Source organism: Propithecus coquereli, unplaced genomic scaffold (assembly GCF_000956105.1).
Source record: "Propithecus coquereli isolate 6110/MARCELLA unplaced genomic scaffold, Pcoq_1.0 Scaffold125, whole genome shotgun sequence".
In the NCBI taxonomy this organism is placed as follows: domain Eukaryota; kingdom Metazoa; phylum Chordata; class Mammalia; order Primates; family Indriidae; genus Propithecus; species Propithecus coquereli.
Window position 1 is genome coordinate 7,334,243 of NW_012136636.1, and position 20,901 is coordinate 7,355,143.

Consider the following 20,901-nt stretch of genomic DNA (forward strand, 5'->3'; position numbering starts at 1 on the left):
ATATATTTTTAGTTGGCCAGCTAATTTCTTTCTATTTTTAGTAGAGACGGGGTCTCGCTCTTGCTCAGGCTGGTCTTGAACTCCTGACCTCGAGCGATCCTCCTGCCTAAGCCTCCCAGAGTGCTAGGATTACAGGCGTTGAGCCACTGTGCCTGGCCCCATTCTATGTTTACTAAATATTTCTGCCAAGCTATCAATCTCTCTTCTGATTAAGATATCTGATATACAGATATAATTTTTTTCCTATATGAAAGGGAGGTTTTTCAAATTAAAGACTAGCTTACTCTGCTTATATGCAAACTAAAACTATCTTTAACAAAAAAGGTGAAAGAATATTTAAAACTAAAACAACTTACCTTGGAGACTTAAACCCTCAATATCAAACTGACATACCAGATCTCACTGTGATAAGTGAGCACACATTACTATGTGGGGTATGAAGACCAGCTTGAGGGCAATATCACAGTGCGAATGTAATAGCACAGAAAACATTTACCTTCCCAAATGTGAAAATATGTTTTACTACCAGACCACTGGTAATTTTAATAAGCTCACGAACATTCACAAGAAGCAAACAAAAAAAATCAGGCATAATGGCAGATTTTTTTAATAGTTATATTTCAAACAGATACAACAAATGAAAAAAATCTTTCTAATTCACGGCAGGTAAACATGGGTGCTCAGAAGTTATATTCACATTTACATTTGGGCTGTCAACATTCCCCTTATATGCCCCCCCTTTGGTTAAGTGGCCCGTCTTCACACAGTGGCAACATAGGAAAAAACCTCCGTCACTGCACAAGAATCCACTAGGCACATTACCACTTCTTAAGTGAAGGTCTCATCTTGAAGGCACGTCAGCCACAAAAAGAAAACTATTACAGAAAACAAGTGTTTTTTCCCACCACAAAGTGGTCTCACCTGCAGTTCTAGCTTTCTTTACTCCAAAGGATTCCGAGTCTTCCAAGCTTCTCTTTCGATTTGTTCCCATACTAATATGATTAGGAAATATACTCTGATGACCCCCATTCAAGGTGCCGTTATTATAGAAACGGTTCAGATGACAATTCTGGAGGTTCAAGAGAAACTGGGCACACTCCTGGAAACCCTGGGTTTGTGCAATGTCTGCTGCCGTCAGGCCACTGGCATTTCTCAGGCTGTGCGACACAAAAACACTGAATTACACACCGCCCGAACGCCGGCCTGATCTCTGCTCCTGCTGAACTGACTAGCTATCTGAAGGTGACATGAAAGAGTAAACAAAATTTACGGCAAATCTTCATTAAAGAAGTAGGTAATCAACCTAGCTCTGTAACTAACTTCTCTTACACACATTTGATTTCTAAGCAAGATTTGGGAGATATTAATTAAAAAAAAATCAATATACTAAACTTTAAAAAAAGGCATCTTCCTATTTAACTTCTCAAAATCATGTTTTTGTTAGTCTGAAGAAATCTAAATTTATGCTAACTTCAGACTTTACCTGAAACTGAATTCTATATTATCTGCACTTAATTTTAATAACCCATTCCTTTAGCTTGAGTAAAATCATAACAAACAAACATGTACTGAAATTGTCCATGGCATTCATAACTGGCTTCCTAAAAATAAAAGTAATGGCTTACCAACAAGCCAGATTTTATGCTAACATGTGACACTATAAGTGGAAGTTTAGAAGGACATCCTCACATTAAAGTAACTTATCAGACCTGAGATCTGAAAAGCTGAGTGTTTTTGTGTCTTATTTTGATTTTTCTGGCCTTGCTTAGGAAAACTTGCAGGATTGTTACATTTTGGCACTCCACAGCATTTGAGTGGATGCTTCCTCTGAATAGCCTATTAATAGTGTCCTCAAAACTCATCCCCTAGACTAAGAGTCCTAACAACCAACATCTTGTAATACTTGGCTAATCACTAAAAAGTAAAGGTCTGTGTCTTTTACAGTAGTTAAGACTCAGATTAAAGTAGGAAGTGATGGAAGAATATAAGTGAAAGATCTGAATAAAATATAAAAGAGTAAGTTGAACTTATAAACCTTTAGAACACTGAATTAAAATTGAGGGACCAAAAGCAACTCCACGTTGAAGTTCCCCTGGAAGACAAGAATATACACTGCTCTGTGAATTAAACCTGTAAAAAAGCAAACATTCTGTTAGCTGCAGGTTGATAAACTGAAACTGGAGAAGTACTAAACAGCAAAGATAGCTCCCGTACCTGTTCACCAAGCTATACTAGATACACAGCGAAGATGTGATAAAATAAAAGCCTTATTTTGTGTCACTGAAATAACCAATCCAGAACCCCAATGCTGGTGTTTCTTGGTGTTACACAAACATACATATGCATACAAAAACCCAAAACATTTGAGAATGAAAACTTGAGAATCAGGGACGAATAATGTTTCTTTTTTAGAGAGTTAACAATAGCCTTTATTCATATTTCTAGTCATCCATAAAGCTCCAATCTCAGAAATAAAATCTCTCTGTGGACACTCACTAAACATGTCTCTACTTTTTAAAGCATGAGATAAATGAGATAAATACATTCTGAAGATCCAAACCCAATTTGATCAGACAGAAAAGAGGAAGACTTGAGAATCCCAGAAATCAACAAAATAAATGTTCTCAAAAACAGAAGGCAGCTATCTGGTGCAGGTTTATTAGGGACTAAAACTGACATTATTTGCCATAAGGCTTCACAGCTGTGAATTTTGATGATTATTATGCTAGTGTCTCATAATATTTTTATTTTGATAAAGACATAAATGAAAAGGAAACGCCAAAGTGTGGGTAGATTAAATTATAATGTAAATTTTATGTGTACAAAACCAACTAGTTATTGAAATTTAATATACACAAATACTAGGTGTAAAGCTTAACTGTATAGCTGGATCATTTTTTAAAATGGTATTTCATTTTCAGAAGATATCTTCAGAAGTGAAGACAGCCTAGAAAGGTCTACTCTTGTCAAGAATGTGAACAGAAAAATAAGTTGCCATATGAAAATTTAAAAACTCTTCAAAATTCGAAAAGATGAAAACTGAGAACATAAAGTTTGTAAAATGATCATTTCTATAGAAAAGGATGGACTTGCTCTCCAAAATCAAAGAATACAGAAATGAGAAGCTATCACTTAGTGTTAGGACAAATAAAAGTACCAACTTAATAAAGCTGACAGTAAAGATTACTCTTTAGTGGATCAGAGAAAAAAGAACAGCAAATGGATTTCTTAAATGGCATTTATTAATACAATCATAAATGCCAGTTCACTGAGGAAAATTAAGATGCTTAAGGGGTACGCCAATATCTGAAGTTGTTAAAAGAACATCTAAAACACAACTCCTTTACTCCACATTCAGAAGCTGAACACTACACTGAATTTGGGTGAGAACAGCAAGTTTACTGTTCTTCCAAGGAACTATAACCTTAAAAAAAGGCAACAAAATAATGTCAACATGTGGAAATTACTGGAGATTTTAAGTGTCTGGGAGTATCTGCCTGCTTCTGGCTAATACTGGCAAGGTCTCCCACCTTGCTTCCTCCCCTACCAAAAGCAGTTACATACCTGCGTGGCACTGTACCTGCACTAGAGCCAACCAAACTTCAATGTGGTTTTACATACTAATCCTAAAATTTACTTTAACTAAAAGAGCTCAAAAGAGGAATTATAGCCAACTCATGCTATGTGCTCCTATGTGTGGACCAAACAAGCAGGAAAGAATAATCGCAAATCAAACAACTTCTACTGGCTTCTCACATAATTCTGGGGGACTGAAAGTTAGACAGGATAGGGAGATCAAAATATTCTAGAAAATGTATTGAACAGATATCAAAATCTGGGAATACAGTAATTATGAAAGCATTAGAGATGACAATTTTGGTCAACATTTACATGGCACTATCTGTATAGTACTATCAGAAATAGGAACATATAGTGTGTGTTCTTTCTCTGCTTCTAGTGAGCTATTTCCACTCTGGTATCTCTGCTACTAGGGACTGGATGCATACAACATATAGTTTAACTGAACGGCGTTTATTTTCTCAAGCAGAAGGCTCTGTTAATGCCTGACTCTGGTACACAATAAAACCAGCCACCACTCCTCTCCTGCTTTCCTACATTCATTACCTCCACTCTCTATACCAGTTTGAAATATCCTAATTCTTCTCTGCTCACATTAAACTTGCAATGGTAGCTCAACTATGTAGTGCACATAATAGAAATTGGCTGGAAATAATCATTAGTGATCACCTAATGCAAGGGTAGGCACTTTTTCTACAAAGGACTAGACAGTAAATATTTTAGGCTTTACAAGCCATATATCCTCAGTCCCAACTACTCAATTCTTTTGTTGTAGCCTGAAAGCAGCCTCAGACAGTTGAGTGTGGCTATTTATGGACACTGAAATTTGTATTTTATATAATCTTATGTGTTAGGAGACATTTTGATTTTTGTTCAGCCATTTTAAAATGTAAAAAACCATTCTTAGCTTATAGACCATACAGAAACAGGCAGCAGGCCAGATCTGGTGAGTAACATTTAACCAAATAGATGATACTGATAACTATTCTACTTTCACTAATATTTTAATTGACAATTGTACATACTTATGGGGTACACTGAAAGTTTCAGTACAATGCATGGTGATCAAATCAGGGTACTTAGTATCCATCACCTCAAACATTTATCATGTTTGTGTTGGGAATATTCAAAATCCTCTTATAGTCATTTAAAAATATGTTATTGTTGACAAGTCACCCTGGAGTGCTACAGAACACCAGAATTTACTCCTCCTATCTAGCTGTAATTTTGCATCCTTTAACCAATACCTCCCTATACTCTCTCACCTTTCCCAGCCTCTAGTAAGCACCATTATACTCTCCATTTCTATAAAATCAATTTTTTTAGCTTCCACATATGAATGAGAGCATGCAGTATTTATCTTTCTGTGTCTGGCTTATTTCACTAACATAATGTCTTCTAAGCTCATACATGTTGCTGTGAATGATAGAATTTTCTTTTTTAATGGCTAAATAGTATTCCATTGTGTATATATACCATATTTTCTTTATCCATTCATCTGCTGGTGGACATTTAGGTTTATTCCAAATCTTAGCTATTGTGTGTGATTAGTGCTCAATAAAGACAGGGTGTAGGTATCTTTTTGATATACTGGTTTTCTTTCTTTTGGGATATATGCCCAGTAGTGAGATAGCTGGATCACATGGTAGTTCTATTTTTAGTTTTTTCAGGAACCTCCATACTGTTCTCCACAGTGGCTGTGCTAGTTTACATTCCCACTAACAGTGTGTAGATGAGTTCCTGCTTTGCATCCTATCAGCACTTGTTATTTTTTGTCTTTGATAACAGTCATTCTAACTAGGGTGACATAACATCTCCTTGTGGTTTTGATTCTCTTCAGAATGAAGAAATCTTTCACCTTTTACTATTCCTCTACTCTTAACAATGGATTTTCTGAAAAACGTCTATTAATCTCATGTACTACTAAATTCAAAAGATAACTTTTTAAAAGTTGCCAAATCTGTCACAAAATGTTAAATACCAAGAAAAATATCTAAAGGTAAACTTTAGAAGGACGTAAAACAAAAGACCTTGAGAGACCACAGAGAGGTAAAATAATCCTTCCTATTCCAAGTGAGTATTTTCCATTGCACATTCTAAAGGTGCCTTACAATGCAATCAGGCAAGCTGCTTCATCTGGACAAAGACAGATCTTCAGAAGTCTGAGTTCTTCAAATGATTTTTTACAGTTTAATTTCAAATGTATTATAGATGCTGAAAATCTTGAGGGTTTCCAAGCAAAAGATTAGAATAATTAAATTACATAATTCTAAAAAACATTTTCATTTAACAAAAGATGAGGTCTTTAAATTTTATTTTCATATATGCTTTCCTATTATTTAAAGAGTATTTCAATTTTGATGTTTTAATAGTTGAACAGTAATCCTGGCTAAAATACATCAAATTTAAACTCCATCTAGTGTTCCAAGTTAAAGTACATACTAAATCTAAGCTACGCTGCTTTACTTTCCCAAAATTCAAGAGGTGTTGGGCACTTAAATGAAACACTTGATTTATAGGTTCTATGTTAATTTCACATTTGAATCTAGTACTTTGTTCTGTTACAGTACTTCTTAAACAATCCATCCTTCACCCTTAAATCCATAGATATTTACTGAGTGTATTATGTGGACAGGGGTGCTTGCTACCTGCTGGCAGCTCCTGTCAACCTTAGCAAGGCATTAGTAAGACCATGTTCATCTATCTGCGCTGCAATACTTGCACACAGCACTTCAAAGGGAAATTTACAGTATCTGGAAGAAATTGTTTAAAAAGATTCTCAAAAACTGTATTTTGAATGAAATTGTGGTAGTTATGAAAGTGTACACATTATTTTTAGACTAAATCTTTAAAACACAGACTTCTGAATTTAGCACCTTCAGTTCGATGCACATGGCTGCAGAGACTGTGCCTGACCTAAAATGTGTCTCTGTCCATTTCAGACAGTAAGAGGAGTGTGCTGTGAGGTCATTCTAAAGCTCCAGCCCACCCTCTCTAGTCTTCCCCAATGTTCACTGGAAAAATCTTTGAAAATGAGCAAAGATTTAAAAAAATCAGACAACAGGCAACTTTATGTTCAAATTGGTTCTTAAGTTTTAAATATTAATTTTCTTTAAAAGAAACTTGGCATGCCCAGATTTTTAGGGTGATAAGCTAAATTCACTGCAATTTATTATGGAAACTACAATGACTGTGTAAATTTATAAATTCTAGCTTCTGTAACATTCACCAAGACTTTGACAAGCACTCACTGAGCAGGCCACTCGTTTCTCCCAATAGTTCCTACTATTCTTTCAAAATGGGAATATTAAAACATGAGATGACATAGAATAACTTTACTATAAACTAAATGTTCTGCCAAATAACTGGCAAAACCAAATCAAAGTAGCATTAACCTTATAAAAGTTAAGACAAATGCTTATATACTCTATTTTCTGTAAGAATATTCTATACAGCATATTAAAATTTATCATATCTAATAACTACCCCCACAAAAAAACTTAAAATCCAACTCCTTTGTGCCACCAGCCACTGCTGCTGGCCAGTGTCCCATCTAGTTTCCACTTATAGTGCCACAATCCTAGATTAAAGAAGCCATTCTGATAAGGACAGTTTTTGTTGTTTTTTTTTTAATTTTGAAAAACCACAGATCAGGAAATACCTGAAATTCAATTTTAGAATCCGAGTTGTCACATCATCTTCAGGATGTTTTCTTATTGTTAATGCCATGTGACAATAAAGAATAACCACAATTTTTATATAAATAATATTTCTGTTAAAATTCTGATCTCAACTTAGCTATTGTTAGTTTACAAATAAAAAGGTAGATATCATAAATTAGGGTAAGCAAAGCATGCAAATCTAAAGAATCTATATCTGAATTCCTAGATTAGCATTAAAACCAATCACCGCAACAAATACCTCAACAGTATGCCTTGTGTGCAGAAAGGAAGCGATACTGAACATTCAATGCCACAACTGTAAGGTTTTCGGAGAAGCACCTGTGGCAGTTTCAGCAGTTTCTATATGGAATGCTCCCCCTTTCTAGGATTACTTGAAAAAATCAAGTCAATTCGAATTACGTAGCTGTAAAACATTGACATGTGTAGTTTTTACAGATTCAGAATCTTCTGTGTGATTTAAAACGGGCAATGGTTCATAAAACAGGAAACTTAAATAATAAGGGATCACATATTTGCAGGCAACATTTGGATTAAAGATACAAACACAAACATGAGGTGCAGAAGCACATTTACTGAGCTTAAGCCGCTGTCGTGTGACCACCTCGACCATGAGCGACTGCTCTAAAACACTGCCTTTTAAATTACCTTCAGTAATTTTTTTAGCATGAAGCCAATTTAAATATGTCAATATTTCAACAAAAGTTTAACAGTATGGACTAAAAACCATCAACTCACGATTCTGGTTACTTTAAAATTTGGTATGCTGTATCTCAAATACATTAGTAACTATTCCTAGATGGAAATAAGCAAATACATGGAATCATTAAAAAAAGAAACATTACTAAATGTCCATTTGTACAGACAAAACATTAGCAAACATCTAAAATTTCTTCAGTAAAAGAAATTTTAACCCTTTGGTATCCAAACTCTTATATAATTATGAAGACTTTCTTAAATATATTCTTCAGTTAACAATAGGAAGAAACTTTTCTTTTAAAAGTTTCTACCTGAATAAATTTGGTGCCAAGTTTTCATTTCAAGTTCAATACTACTGAGGATAGTTTTACACTGTAACTGAACCATGATTATGTTTGCATACATTAAAATGCAAGAGCATCACTCAAGGAGTTGGATGTAATATTTAACATGCTCTCACTATAATTTAGCAAGGATTTAGATTTAGAAATCATTGGTTTTACTTGAATGCACTATAAGAACAGTGGTTACACTAATAGTAAAGCCTACACATTACACAAGCTGTTATGAAATATAATTAAAATTTTAAACTTAAATTTGTCAACAACTCTGGAATACTGTCAGCCCACCATCCGCTCCTGTCTGGCAGGCAAACTTCAATAGCTATCTCAGGAAATGATTCCTCCATTCTGAAGCACTTCAATAAGAAGAAGAACCAGGAAACAGCAAGACCAGAGAAGTTTGCTACAGTGATAATTAGGTAAAAGACGCAAATACCAGGACGTAAGGATGACTAGAATTCGGAGACTCTAAAATCAGAAAATACTAATTCAGAGTCTTAATTCTGATGAATTTCGTAACTAGACTACTATACTGAAGGGCAAGTAAGTGAACAAATGAAAACATAAATTTCAAAAATGAGTGGCTAATAAAGTGAATCTGGGTTACATTTTGCCAAGAGCCAAAAGTTGCAAATGGATTTCTGACCCTAATATTAAATATGCTCATCATCTGTATTTGCCATAATGAAAATCTGGCTTCTAGAAAGAAATCTATAGTAAGCAAATAAAGGTGGGTCACAAATGCCACCATTATATTAATAAACCAAACTAAATTGGTTTAGTTTGGCTTAAGAATTTCTAAAAGTTCAGCAGCATTCTTTATAACAGTAAGTCCATTAACATCACATTCTAAGCTTTTGTTATTATAGCCAACTGTGTCTGTTTTCTAAACTAGGCAAGAAAGACTTTTCTAGAGTGAGTCACTGAACTTGCTTATATAAGGCTATAGGTGCTTCTCCAGCTCACTAATGATAGTTAAATTTCTCTTGGGATCAAAATAATTAAGTTAAAATATATTACTATGTAGCCCACCTGAATATCTATTTACCACAGAATAAATGGCTGCTAAAGAAATCCTCTCCCACAGAAGGGTATGAGACTTTGCCATTAAATACTAGCATCTGTATATGTGTTCATCTGTGTATGTGGTATTAAGATGGACTAGCAAATTTGCATGACATGCAAGTAATTCTGGTTTCATTCTAAATCCAGCTAAGTCCCTTTATTTCTATTCAGTGGCATAAAGCTATTTTAAAATCTGGTTGACATGGAAACATTCTCCACTTTATCTCTCAAGAAAATAAAGATAAAGAAGTAGGTAAAATTAACTGGCACCAAGTTACTAAAAGTAAAGCTAATCCAAGGCTCAAAATCTGCTATTTACAATGTTAGTAGTAAAAAGCTCTAAGTATCAGCAGATAGTGAGCAAGTTTTCAACAGTCTTTTTCCAAAATCACATTAGACTTAACCTTACACTGTTACTTATTCCATGATCCAAAGGAAAAATGAGGTGACAACTTTTTCATGTTAGTGTATGCCCTTCTTCCCATCAAAACCCCGAGGGGGAAGCAAGCAGTGTTCAAATACTGGTGGTGATGGAAAAACTTAACTATATCGCCCAAGCAAGATGAAAGGTGGAGAAAACTTAACACACTTACTGAAAACTCCAGGCTTAGACACAGAAGTTTAGGTCCTTTAAAGTACACAAACATTTAGTTTGGTCACAGAACTGAGATTTAATCCTGTGTATTTTAATTTTTAGAAGTAAATAATAGCAAATTATGACCATACTATAAGCCAGAAATACAACTTCACATAGAAAAGAAAACTTGGCACCAAAACTCAAGATTTAAAATAAGAAAAGAAAAAGAAAGTCCATTAACATACTCACGTGTGGTGCTAGAAAATTTAATACGATGCACAGCAGCTGAAATGCGTTATCTTACAGATGGAACCTACATTAACAAGTAAGTTATGTAACAAACCGTTCTAGCCACAGACACTTAAGTGTACTTGCCCTCCTCATCTACCTGATGTCCAAAAAAGCACAATTTAAGACTTTGGCCACTTTATGTCACAGAGATATAAAAAGCAAAGCTGGAATTAAGAGCAAAATTATTAATTTAAAAATATTGACATAAGGCAGCTTTTAATCTATTCACAGGAAAGGAAAAATTTATATTTTCTCTTAAATATTATAGCGTGTGATATGAAGAATAATTCAGCCCATTCTGAACAGGAAAAAATGCGCAGCTTTAAATAAGCTGATCTTAAAAAAAAAAAAAGAGGGGGATGTATTATTTGCTAGGACTACACTTTACCATATGAGTAGCATTATAAGGGTACAAATAAAAAAGACCTGAATACCATTACTCGAGGGATTCAAACTGTTATATGTTGGTAGACTAAAAGGGGTAAATTATAAAAATGTGCAGAACAGATATCAAGAAGCAATTTACAACTTAAATTACTGGCAAAACTGACATTTTATCTGTATGTTAAAACTAAATAACCACATATGCAATAGCGATAAATTACAATTACTTGTGCTTTATCCCCAGGCCAAAGACTTATAATTTTAAGAATTGCTTTTGGCTAGGTAGCTCAGGTTAAATATCTCTTCTAAAAAAATCTGAAAGCTCAGTCCAGGGAAGTCACCATAATGCAGGGTCTTGAGGGGTGGCTCTTATACTGAGAAGGAAAAACAGACTGGCACCTGAGGCCATCTCAGCCACACCTGGTAGGAAAGAGACACTTGAGGGCCCTGTAACCAAGGACAGAATTGTAAATAAAAATTCTCATTTTTAAAAAGATACCTAGTAAAAAAGGACATTGTGATAGATATTTATTGGCTCAAAGGATTAAGCTATCCATTAAAATGAATGAAACTAACATCTTTGTAATGAAATGCTCAGGACCAATTAGAGTATTATTTAGAAAATAAGTCGTTAAAAAATCAACTTCTAATTATTTCAATAAATAACAATTAAGCAATTTAATCAATTATGTTATATATGACTCTGTATTTTATAATCAAAGCTTCTGTTATTAAAGATTTGTTTTTAATCTAAATACAGCTAAGAAAAATGCCTATGTAACTTTGCTGTAGAGCAACCCATTGAGAATTCTCTTAATATTCTCATAAGATGTATTCATATTATCAGTTCTTTTTACATTACCTTATGTCATAGCTACATATGAAGTCACCAGGGTCCCTGCAATGTAGCAGTAGATAAAGGCCATATTTATAACACTAGGTCACTATATAAGTAAAGGATCCAAGCCCAATCTAATGATAAATCTTGCCAATGAACTTAATGAAACAGAAGCTAAGATACTCATGACAGCCTCTGGTACTTAGACATGCCTTGCATTAACCTCTATGGTTTTGCTGTCCAGGATCTATTTTCAACATTTATTATAATACAGAGTCAAAGCAATGAAATGGAAACCAAAGGGTTAAACTAAGTTAGTTTTGTGGGTTTTACTTCTCCCAATGTCTAAATTTTCACATTTCCAATTAGAATAATGTGGTTTATAATCATTATGAATCATTCATAACACTTAAGGTAAAACAAGCTGATATTATCAGTTATTTTGGTTATTACAGCTCTATAGCTTACACTCAACATTTAAGGGTGAAAACCGCATCCATTTTGTTAATGCTGTGAACTGCAGAAGAAAAATTTTTATAAAATAAATTTTTAAGAGAAAGTTAAAACACATGAATTTAACACCTAAATTAAACGTATAATGCCATGGCTAGCTAATGTCTGCATACAAGCTCATATTTCTAAATTAAAAGACTTAAACATTAAGATTGTTCTATCAAATTATAATCTAGTTGATGTAAACTGGGCTAAAACAAAGACATTCTAGAATAATGAATGCATCAGTATCAGAAACTCACAGCAAGTTTGAAGTCTTTAATGTACACAGTCCTATCTTCCTAGGAGCTATAAATCATTAAGTCATAATAGGCTTTAAACATGTTCTCACATCTGCTAAGATGAGGAAATCAAAACATAGCAAAGCTGTCTTCAAGAATTTTTTAAGCCAAAGAGGCCTGAAAAGATATTCTAATCCAAGCCAAGCTTCTTGTTTTGAAATCACAACTTGGCAAAGAAAAGTCTGAAGACTCGCCCATGGTGACACAACTAGTTAGTGGCAGAGTCAATGATGCCAAGTTCCAAATCTAATTAGTAAACTGTTTTTTCCATCCAAGTATTCTCTCTCATGACAAGAATTCGGAGGCTGCTGTGAAATTAAGCCCCCTTCTGCTAGTGGTCAACTTATGCCACACCACTGTCCTACTAACACCAGCTACTCTAAAAGGCAATTTTACATTACTAATTTTAAAAACAAAGTTTTAGGACTTTTGCTTACTCTAAGTACTGCCTTTAAACACTACATCCTTGACTACATCTTTACTCGGGAAGAATAAACGAAGACACTTACTCGATATAAGCCCCATTCGCCACAAGGGCACTGACGCATTCCAGGCTCCCAGAGCGAGCAGCCTTGTGAATGGGAGTTTCACCCTCACAATCCTGAAACAACAAAAAGCAACACATAAACACTCAGCCCTAACAAAACTTCTGCCATTTTAAATTAAAATAATTAGCACAGGCCAAAGATGACCTCATTCATCTTTGAAATATAACACTGTGGTGAGCAGGATTTGAAGCAGAACACAGAAATCTCCACGTGGAGAGAGGATAAAGCCAGCCAGGGAGTATTTAGCTAACGTCAACGACCAAGCATCTCGAGGGTGTGAATGCTCTCAATGGTGATTCACAAACCATTTTCTGGTAGATCTTAGCACAAATGTGTTGTACATTAACCCAAAATAATTATAACAAATAAAAAAAAGACACCTTACATTAAAATAGTAATCGAGGCCAAGAGATAGCACATAACAGCTACCGTATGGCCTGATCCATCCACGTTCCTCTGTGCCTACCACAACCCTAACTTGAGTCAACGGCACCAATGTCTTGGGTGAATTTTCTATTTTGAACTGGAATTGGGAATACATTTTAGACAAGATGGTTTGGCAAAGAGAAGGGAGAACAACACAAGGGTCAAACACAGCAAGCTCTGCATAAGAATCAGATTTATGCTTTAGAACTCCATGATGGAGGTGGCAGGAAAGACATAACACAGGCAGAAGGAAGTGAGTAGACCCAGGGAAACTACCGCAGAGACTAAAGTCATCTAAACAAAACTTACACTGTCAGGTAAGTAGAGACAAACAGAGCAAATGCAATCAAAGGTATAAGCCATCAACAGAAGAAAATCATTTCTGTTAGAAAAATTAAGAATTTGTGGCTGGAAGTCCTGAGGGCTCAGTAGCAATCACACTTCAAAGCCACCACCAGCTGGGCTTGGCAGCAGGCAACCACCACATAATCAAGGGATAAAGATCAAAAGCAGGAGTGGGGCAAGTGTGGCTGGTGTGTGACACCAGAAAACAGTTCGCTCAACATTCAGTAAATATCTGGGTTCCTTCACCAGTGCATTAACTCACTGGAGTTTTAAAGCTGGGGTGGGGGCCACCTGAAGCTAAAACAAACAGTGATAGATTAATTTACAGAAAAACAGAGTAGGAAAGGCTCCACTGCTTAGCAGAGGGAAAAGTATGTCTATTTATTTAAACAGGGGTCTACACAGCTCTAAACAGAAAAATCTCATTTTTGAAGAAAGAGAAACACAGAAAACCATGTGGCTACGCAAGAAAACTATTTAGTGAACTCAGATTTTTAAAAAAGCAAAAACCTAGCCCTACTCTCCCAAAAAGGAAAGGACAAAGAAGCAGTACAAAATAAGGACCAATAAAAATTACACTGATATTGCCAGGAAAATTAAAATTGAGATTTAGATGAGGTTTTTGCCCCCTGGCCCGCCAAAAAAAGTTTTTTTAAAGCTATCCTCAGAATAAGATGAAATAAAGAAAGGGTTTGTTACCTTGGGATAGTAACAGATGACAAAGAAAAATCAAAACTACCCAGCTCCTGTTTAGTGTTATACAAGAACAATCTTTAAAGGCAGAATACACGAGACACCAGGAATGCACACACACACAGCAAAGATCACGTGAGGACACGATGAGGCAGCAGCCAACTACAAGCTTCAGAGAGATGCCTCAGAAGAATCAAACCTGCTGACACCTTCATCTTGAACTTTTAGCCTCCAGAATGGTGAGAAAATACATTTCTGTTGTTTAAAAAAAGAAAAAAAAAGGGGCAGAACATAGCCTGTTTAAAGAAACTTGCCACCAAAACTTCCAAGAGTAAGAGCCATGTGAAGGGTACCCAAGTCTCCAGCTCAGACCAGTCACCTCTAAACTATGGCAAACTCTGGTTGATAAAGGGACTGAGAGTGGTGCTAGGAATCTGAAGACAGACCAGGCACCTTGATTTTTAATAAAGGTGCCTAGCCTGTCTAATCTAGATACTACAAACTAAAGGCAACATCAAATGCCAGCTAAAATCTAGAAGAGGTATTAAAGAGAAGGCTTGCAAATACTTACCTAGGCTAGTCAATACAGACTCTAAAAACAAATCACATGAAAGTTGACTTCACTTCCTCTTGGGGAAACCCAGACACTGAGGCTGCAGAAAGCACATCTGCGTTTCAGTAACCACCTAGGCTCACCTAAGAGATGGCCAGTCTGTAGTATTCGCCTTGAGGAAAATGAACTTAGAACTGTTAGCAGCTAACATACCAAAAGATTAACAGACTAGAAGATGAATTTGCTATGCCAGGTTCAAAAAAATTAAATGTACACAAGCAACGAAGAATGAGAAAGACCTGGATCTGGCTTTGTAACAGCTGATATAGAGAAATGAGAAAAAATGATTACCTCAAGGTGAGTCAACAGGGTGTTGGGGCAGCTAATAAAAGGGCTATCATGACCTCAAGGGTCGCGGGTACCCGTCACAAGAGAGGTCTGGGGACGGCTCCAAAGCAGACTCTCTATGGATGCTTCTATACCCAGATGCCTGTCTTGTGCAACCAAGTCCCTAATAATCTGAACACTTGCATGCATATGTGTTTCATTTAGGTGAAAAGATACTGAAAACACACCACGAAAAAAGTGGCACAATCATGTTCATGTTTGTATACTGAATCTTAAATCCCAAGTCTGTGCATCACTTACTCTTCCCACGTGGTAAATAACCCAAGCTACTTATCTGCATCCAGTCCTCATCCCTAACTTGTATCTGAAGCAACGTTAACTTATTTCGGAGCTGACTTAATAGCCCTGCTTTATGAATGTGTTTTTTTAAATAATTATCTGTGGGAATGAGGCTAAGGCAGCCGTGAGCAGGGAACCAGGAAACTTGGACTCCAGGCCTGGCTCCTTTAATTACCAGCCATAACCCTGGGCAAATCACTCTGGACACAGTTGATTAACTTGAGTCACATAATAGTCACCTATAAAGCACTCTTATAAACAGACAGCATTGCTATAGAAAGGGCCTATTACCCACAAATAATTGAAGAAACAAATTCCAGTTTGCCCTCAGGTAAAGATATCAAACTCTAATTAAGGTCTCAATTTAAAACAGTACCATGTGCATAATTATAACTAGAAAAAGAAAAAAAGAAAAGCAAACAGTCAATCACCTGTTTGTTAATGTTGGCTCCAGCTTGAATCAGCCAGACTAGGCACTGAGGATGTCCTCCAAAAGCAGCAATATGGGCTGGTGTCTGGGAGTACCGCGTGGTGGAGACGTTGAGCGTGGCTCCAGCTCTCACCAACTGTATCAAACACTCCAACTTCAAAAATAGGAGGGGGACGAAAACATAGACATGTTAGCTTACTATTAAATATTACACAAATAGCCTAAATTCTATAATGGTGATAAATGGTATTTTTGTTATTAGTTTTTTTGTTTTTTTAATTTTTTTTTTGTGAGAACAAATTCATTCCTTCCTTCCCAATACCACACAAATTTTAAAAGGCATTTAAAAGAACATTTCTCCTCGTCCTTATTAAAAAGTTGGAACACAGGAATAAAAAGAAATGCAAAAAGACTAACACTATACAGATTTAAATATTTTGGTTTCCCTACATTGAATAAACCCCCAATCAGAAAAGATTAGAGAGCATTATTCAAAGCCTTCTACGAAAACTGGGTTTTCTGCACATACTATTCAACACAAAGAAAACGTTAAAGTAATTCATAGGTTACAAAACTTTCTGTAGCCACAGTAAACTATAGTCAAAGACTGTTTACTGTGCACAACTGCACACTTTTATACAAGCCAGCACTGAATATTCATTCATTATCCAATACTCAATTGAGACCCCTTCTCTATATTATTTTCTTAGTCTTTTCAAACTGATTTAAAAAAAAAGCTATGCAAAACAAGACCTACAGCACAGCTGAGCTCTGCACCTTACAGGCGACTAACAAGAAGACTGGCAAGACAAGATTTTGTAGCCAGGTATCAATACTATGCTAGCCTCTGGCTAACAGAATTCATCACGTTCAACAGTGCCAGCGCCTACCATTTACTTTGTCAAGCAATTGCTCAGCTCCAGGTGTACTCTGATGCTGGCCTGCCTGTTTCCTCTCCTCCTGGATCACAAAGGAGCTAGTGAAAAAGCATGAACTGTAAGCAATTCTCTTTCAAGAAGAGGAGAGACCTCACATGAGAAAAAATATCTGATACTCCCATCCTTATCCACCTCTTTAGTAATTTAAGCCTTTCCTTGCAAAAGATAGGTCACTTCGATAAACACTTTTGTGAGATGAACTCACAGTTGGGAGTACACAGATTTCAAACATGGTCTATCTTCAACAAACTTGAACCTAGGAGTGAAGGCTGATGAGACAACTTGTGTGTATTTTGATTTACTGCCTTTATTAATTTACTGAGTGAAAAATAAACAGATTTTAAAATCAATAAAAATGAAACAAAGATGAAAATCACTTTGCTTGCTGAAGTGGTTAATCTTTAACATCAGTTAAGAGCTCAACAGACTTAAATCTGTTACACATTGGTTTAATTTAGGAAACTGGGTTTGGAATTCTGAAAAGATACTGTTCAAGAGTATATTTTATAAAGCAAAGTGTAATTATAGGTTTTGAATAATGTTTAGTCCTCTTGGAACAAATAAGCCTCGCAAACGATTAGGTAACTTGTGCACCACTGGCGCATTTCTAAGAACACAAGCCTGAACCTATATACAAAGAGGGCAACCGCTGGCAAGGTGGGGCGAAAGCCTGTCCTGGGAAGCGGTAGCCCTGAGTCCTGGCCTAATTTCTGCTCTGCCAGCTTTTTCTCACAGATGGGCATGGACAGGAGAGACAGGAATTTCTAAGGCCCCCTCTGTAGCTGAGACCATACAGGCCTAATGATTAAAGACAGCCGAAAACAATAAAGGAATTGCCTCCAGTAAAAACATTTGGTCTCGAAAGTAAATCTACTACTCAAGTTCCTCAGAGAGAGAGACTTTCTAAAAGTGATTTTAGTGAGTTTCTTTAGAAAACATTCTGGCAAAATACATATAACACAAAATTTACCATTTTAAAGTAGTTATGGCAATTTTTATCCTCAGAGATAATTGAAAGCATCCTTGAGTTGGTAAGTATTTTAAGTGACCATTTGTAATGAGGCTTTAAGCAGTCTACAGATTGCACACTGATTATCATGAGATACTGTGTCATCCTCAACCTCTTCTCAAGGGTAGAGAGGAGGAAACCAACCATGGAGGGAGTCTGCTCAAAAAATAAAAGCAGTCCTTGACTGTGAGAAGACTGTTTTCTCCCCAAAACACAGGGACAGAAAAGATGTTGAGGACCAATGCTTTCAGTTTCTAAAGCTTAATGTAAAAATAAACCAGAGCAAGAGGCACTCTGGAGGAAGAGAATCCTCAGATTACTGACTGCCTTGGGAAATCTATTCAAGGCTAGAGGCTGCCGGGAAGGAAATAGAGTGCTTTAACTTTTGTTTGTTACGAAACTGATTTCCCATGGGCACTCGTTTTCTGCAGCTGGTACTGGAATAGCACAACTTTGGACAGAGCTGGGGGAATCCAACAGCCCTTGAGGGTTGATTAACTTGTTTGCCCCACCCCCACCGTCAAAACTCCCTTTCATTTCTTAAGTCTATGACTTTTCCATTTTACAAGGAGAATCAGGAACTGTTTCCCAAAAGATACCAGTGTCCGGTGATGTAGCACTAGGGACAGAAAGGCACCTGAAGCTGCTTCAGCTGGTACAAGAATCTCCCATATGTATCAGCAAAACCATTTATTTCAACCTAATTTCATTTATGAGGGAAAACATTTATAAATGTTCCTGAATTTGGGAAAATTAAAAAAGGTTAATCATTAAAGTGGATCATTTTTGAAATGCACGGTAAACTCAGTTTAAGACAACTACTTCTCTGAGCAAATACCCCAATCGACTTCACAGATGAGGAAACTAGTTACCTAACCTTTTTGAAACTTAAAATAGCACTATTTCCCCCAAAACTTTCAATTAAAAAAGCTGAAGGGAAATATAAAGGCGCCAGAGGAAGATGATGCTGCTTAATTTTTTTTTTTTTTTTTTTTGGTGACAGGGTCTCACTGTCTCCCAGACTGGAGTGCAGTGACGTTGTCATAGCTCACCGCAGCCTCCAACTTCTGGGCTCAAACGACCCTCCAGCCTCAGCCTTCCGAATAGGTCGGCCTATAGGGATAAGCCGCCGCGCCCGGCTAACTTTTCTTTTTTCTAGAGACGGGGTCTCGCTGTGTTACTCAGGCTGGCCTCAAGCTATCCTCCCACCTCGGCCTCCCAAAGTGGGATTACAGGCAAGAGCCAGAGTACCCGGCCAATGCTACTTAACCTAGCCACTTTCACAGTAATTTAGAGCAAGACAAATACCACTACTAATTTTACTACACCTGCGCAAACTAAGAATTTTAAAAACAAATATGTGACTTTCTACGCCCCAAAAACATGGAGAAGCGTCAGCATTCCACTTACACGACCACCTGGGGACTTCCCAATCTAATCAGGTCAGTTAGTCCACAACTGAAATCACCTCAAATACCACCTGCAGCTAAAAGCGAAGCTGCTGCAGGGCAGAAACGGAAAGGACAGTCGCCGCGGCCCGGCTCGCCTCTCGAGCCGCCTCGGGGCCACGGGTAGCGGGAAGCCTCCGGGACACCTGGCTATCTCGAGGGCTCAGCGCCTCCCCCGGGACTCCTGCCCAGGCCCGCGCCGCGCCCCACAGCCCTGCCCGAGTCCCCGCGCCAGGCGCCAGCCAGTCGGCCGGACTGTAGGGCCGAGTCTCCGGGGGCCCACCCCACCGGAAACGTGCACAGCACGGCAGTCGCCGCACATGCGCCCTGCGCCCCGCCGGCCGCCCACCCAGCTTCCGCCCCGCGTTCCCGGCACGCCACGCGCCCACCCTATGCCAGGCCCCAGACCGCGCGCCGCCGTACATGCGTCCTAGGCCTCTCCGGCGCCGGTAGCGCCGACCCCGCTTCCGCCCCGCGCTCCCGGCACGCTCCGCGCCCCCCAGCCCCCTCCTTCCCGACCCCCAACTGGAAAGCCGCGGAAAATGGCGCCTTAAAGCGCCCGCGCCCACCTTGCCGAAGTGCGCGGCCCAGTGCACCGGCGTCCAGCCATAGAAGGAGTCCTCGGCGGCCAGATGGGCGCGCGGCGTCTGCTGCAGCAGCGAGCAGAGGGTGACCAGGTCCCCGTCGCGGCAGGCGCGGTGCAGCGGGAAGCGGAGCGAAAGCAGCTCCTCGCTGGAGAAGCCCGCCTCCACGCCCGCGCCCGCTCCTGCCGCCGACATAGTCCGTCACCGGAGAGCGCGAGGCTACCGGGCCGAGAGATCGCCCGGGTGAAGAGCTGAGAGGCCGCAGCCGCCGGGACACAAAGGACCGAGAGCTGCAGCGCCGCCGCGTTCCACAGGCTGCTGAGCGGAGCGCGTATTGAGGGGCGGGGCGGGGCCTGCGCCGAGGGCGGGGCCCGGAGCGGCCAGAGCTGGGGGCCGGGGCCTGGCTAGGGCCGATGCCTGGGGCGGCCAGGGCGGGGGCGGGGCGGCGGGGCGGCGGGGCATACGCCAGGGGCGGGATCTGACTGGGCCGCCGCCCTGAGCGGCCAGGACAGGGGGCGGGGCCTGGCTAGGGCCAACGCCTGGGGAGGCCAGGGCCGGGGGCGGGGCCCGGGGCAGTGGGGCGGAGCCTGCGCGGAGGCGGCGGGAGCGGGGTCTCGGCCGCGCTCCCGGTCGAGGCTCCTGGGCGGCCAGTGGCTCCTCCAGCCGGATGAGCAAGGTCGGGCTGAGGGAACCTTCCCGAGAGAGAAAGCCGTTCCCTTCAGCGAGAACGAGGCTTTCCGAGTTGCACGTTGCGGGGGTTCTGAGCGACTCCCCGCCCCGCGAGTAGGTGGGACTGCCGGGTCCCTAAGGTCCGCTCGGCTGCGGGCCTTGGATTCCTGCAATTAATATTTATTGGGCGCCTGCGGGCAGCAGGGCTTCTCATTAAAAACCTGAAAACCAAAAGCCCTAATTTCTTTACAGAGCAGGACAAATTATTCGGCTTTATCTCTTAATTAGGAACACCTGCCTCGTAAACAAGCACAACTTTAAAA

The 20,901-nt window shown here is 38.9% G+C and overlaps 1 protein-coding gene across 2 annotated transcripts in view; it reads right to left on the reverse strand.

The window, feature by feature from the left end:
• Window positions 1-20,265, reverse strand: part of ANKRD10 (ankyrin repeat domain 10) — a 34,460-nt gene extending 14,195 nt beyond the window's left edge. For both annotated transcript variants that reach the window (XM_012637950.1, XM_012637951.1), the window contains exons 1-4: window positions 19,895-20,265; window positions 15,932-16,084; window positions 12,758-12,849; window positions 922-1,157 (exon numbers count right to left, since the gene is read on the reverse strand). In XM_012637950.1, the coding sequence (XP_012493404.1) occupies window positions 922-1,157; window positions 12,758-12,849; window positions 15,932-16,084; window positions 19,895-20,104 (691 nt within the window). In that variant the 5' untranslated portion in view covers window positions 20,105-20,265. The remainder of the gene's footprint in view (window positions 1-921; window positions 1,158-12,757; window positions 12,850-15,931; window positions 16,085-19,894) is intronic.
• Window positions 20,266-20,901: the final 636 nt, after the last annotated feature.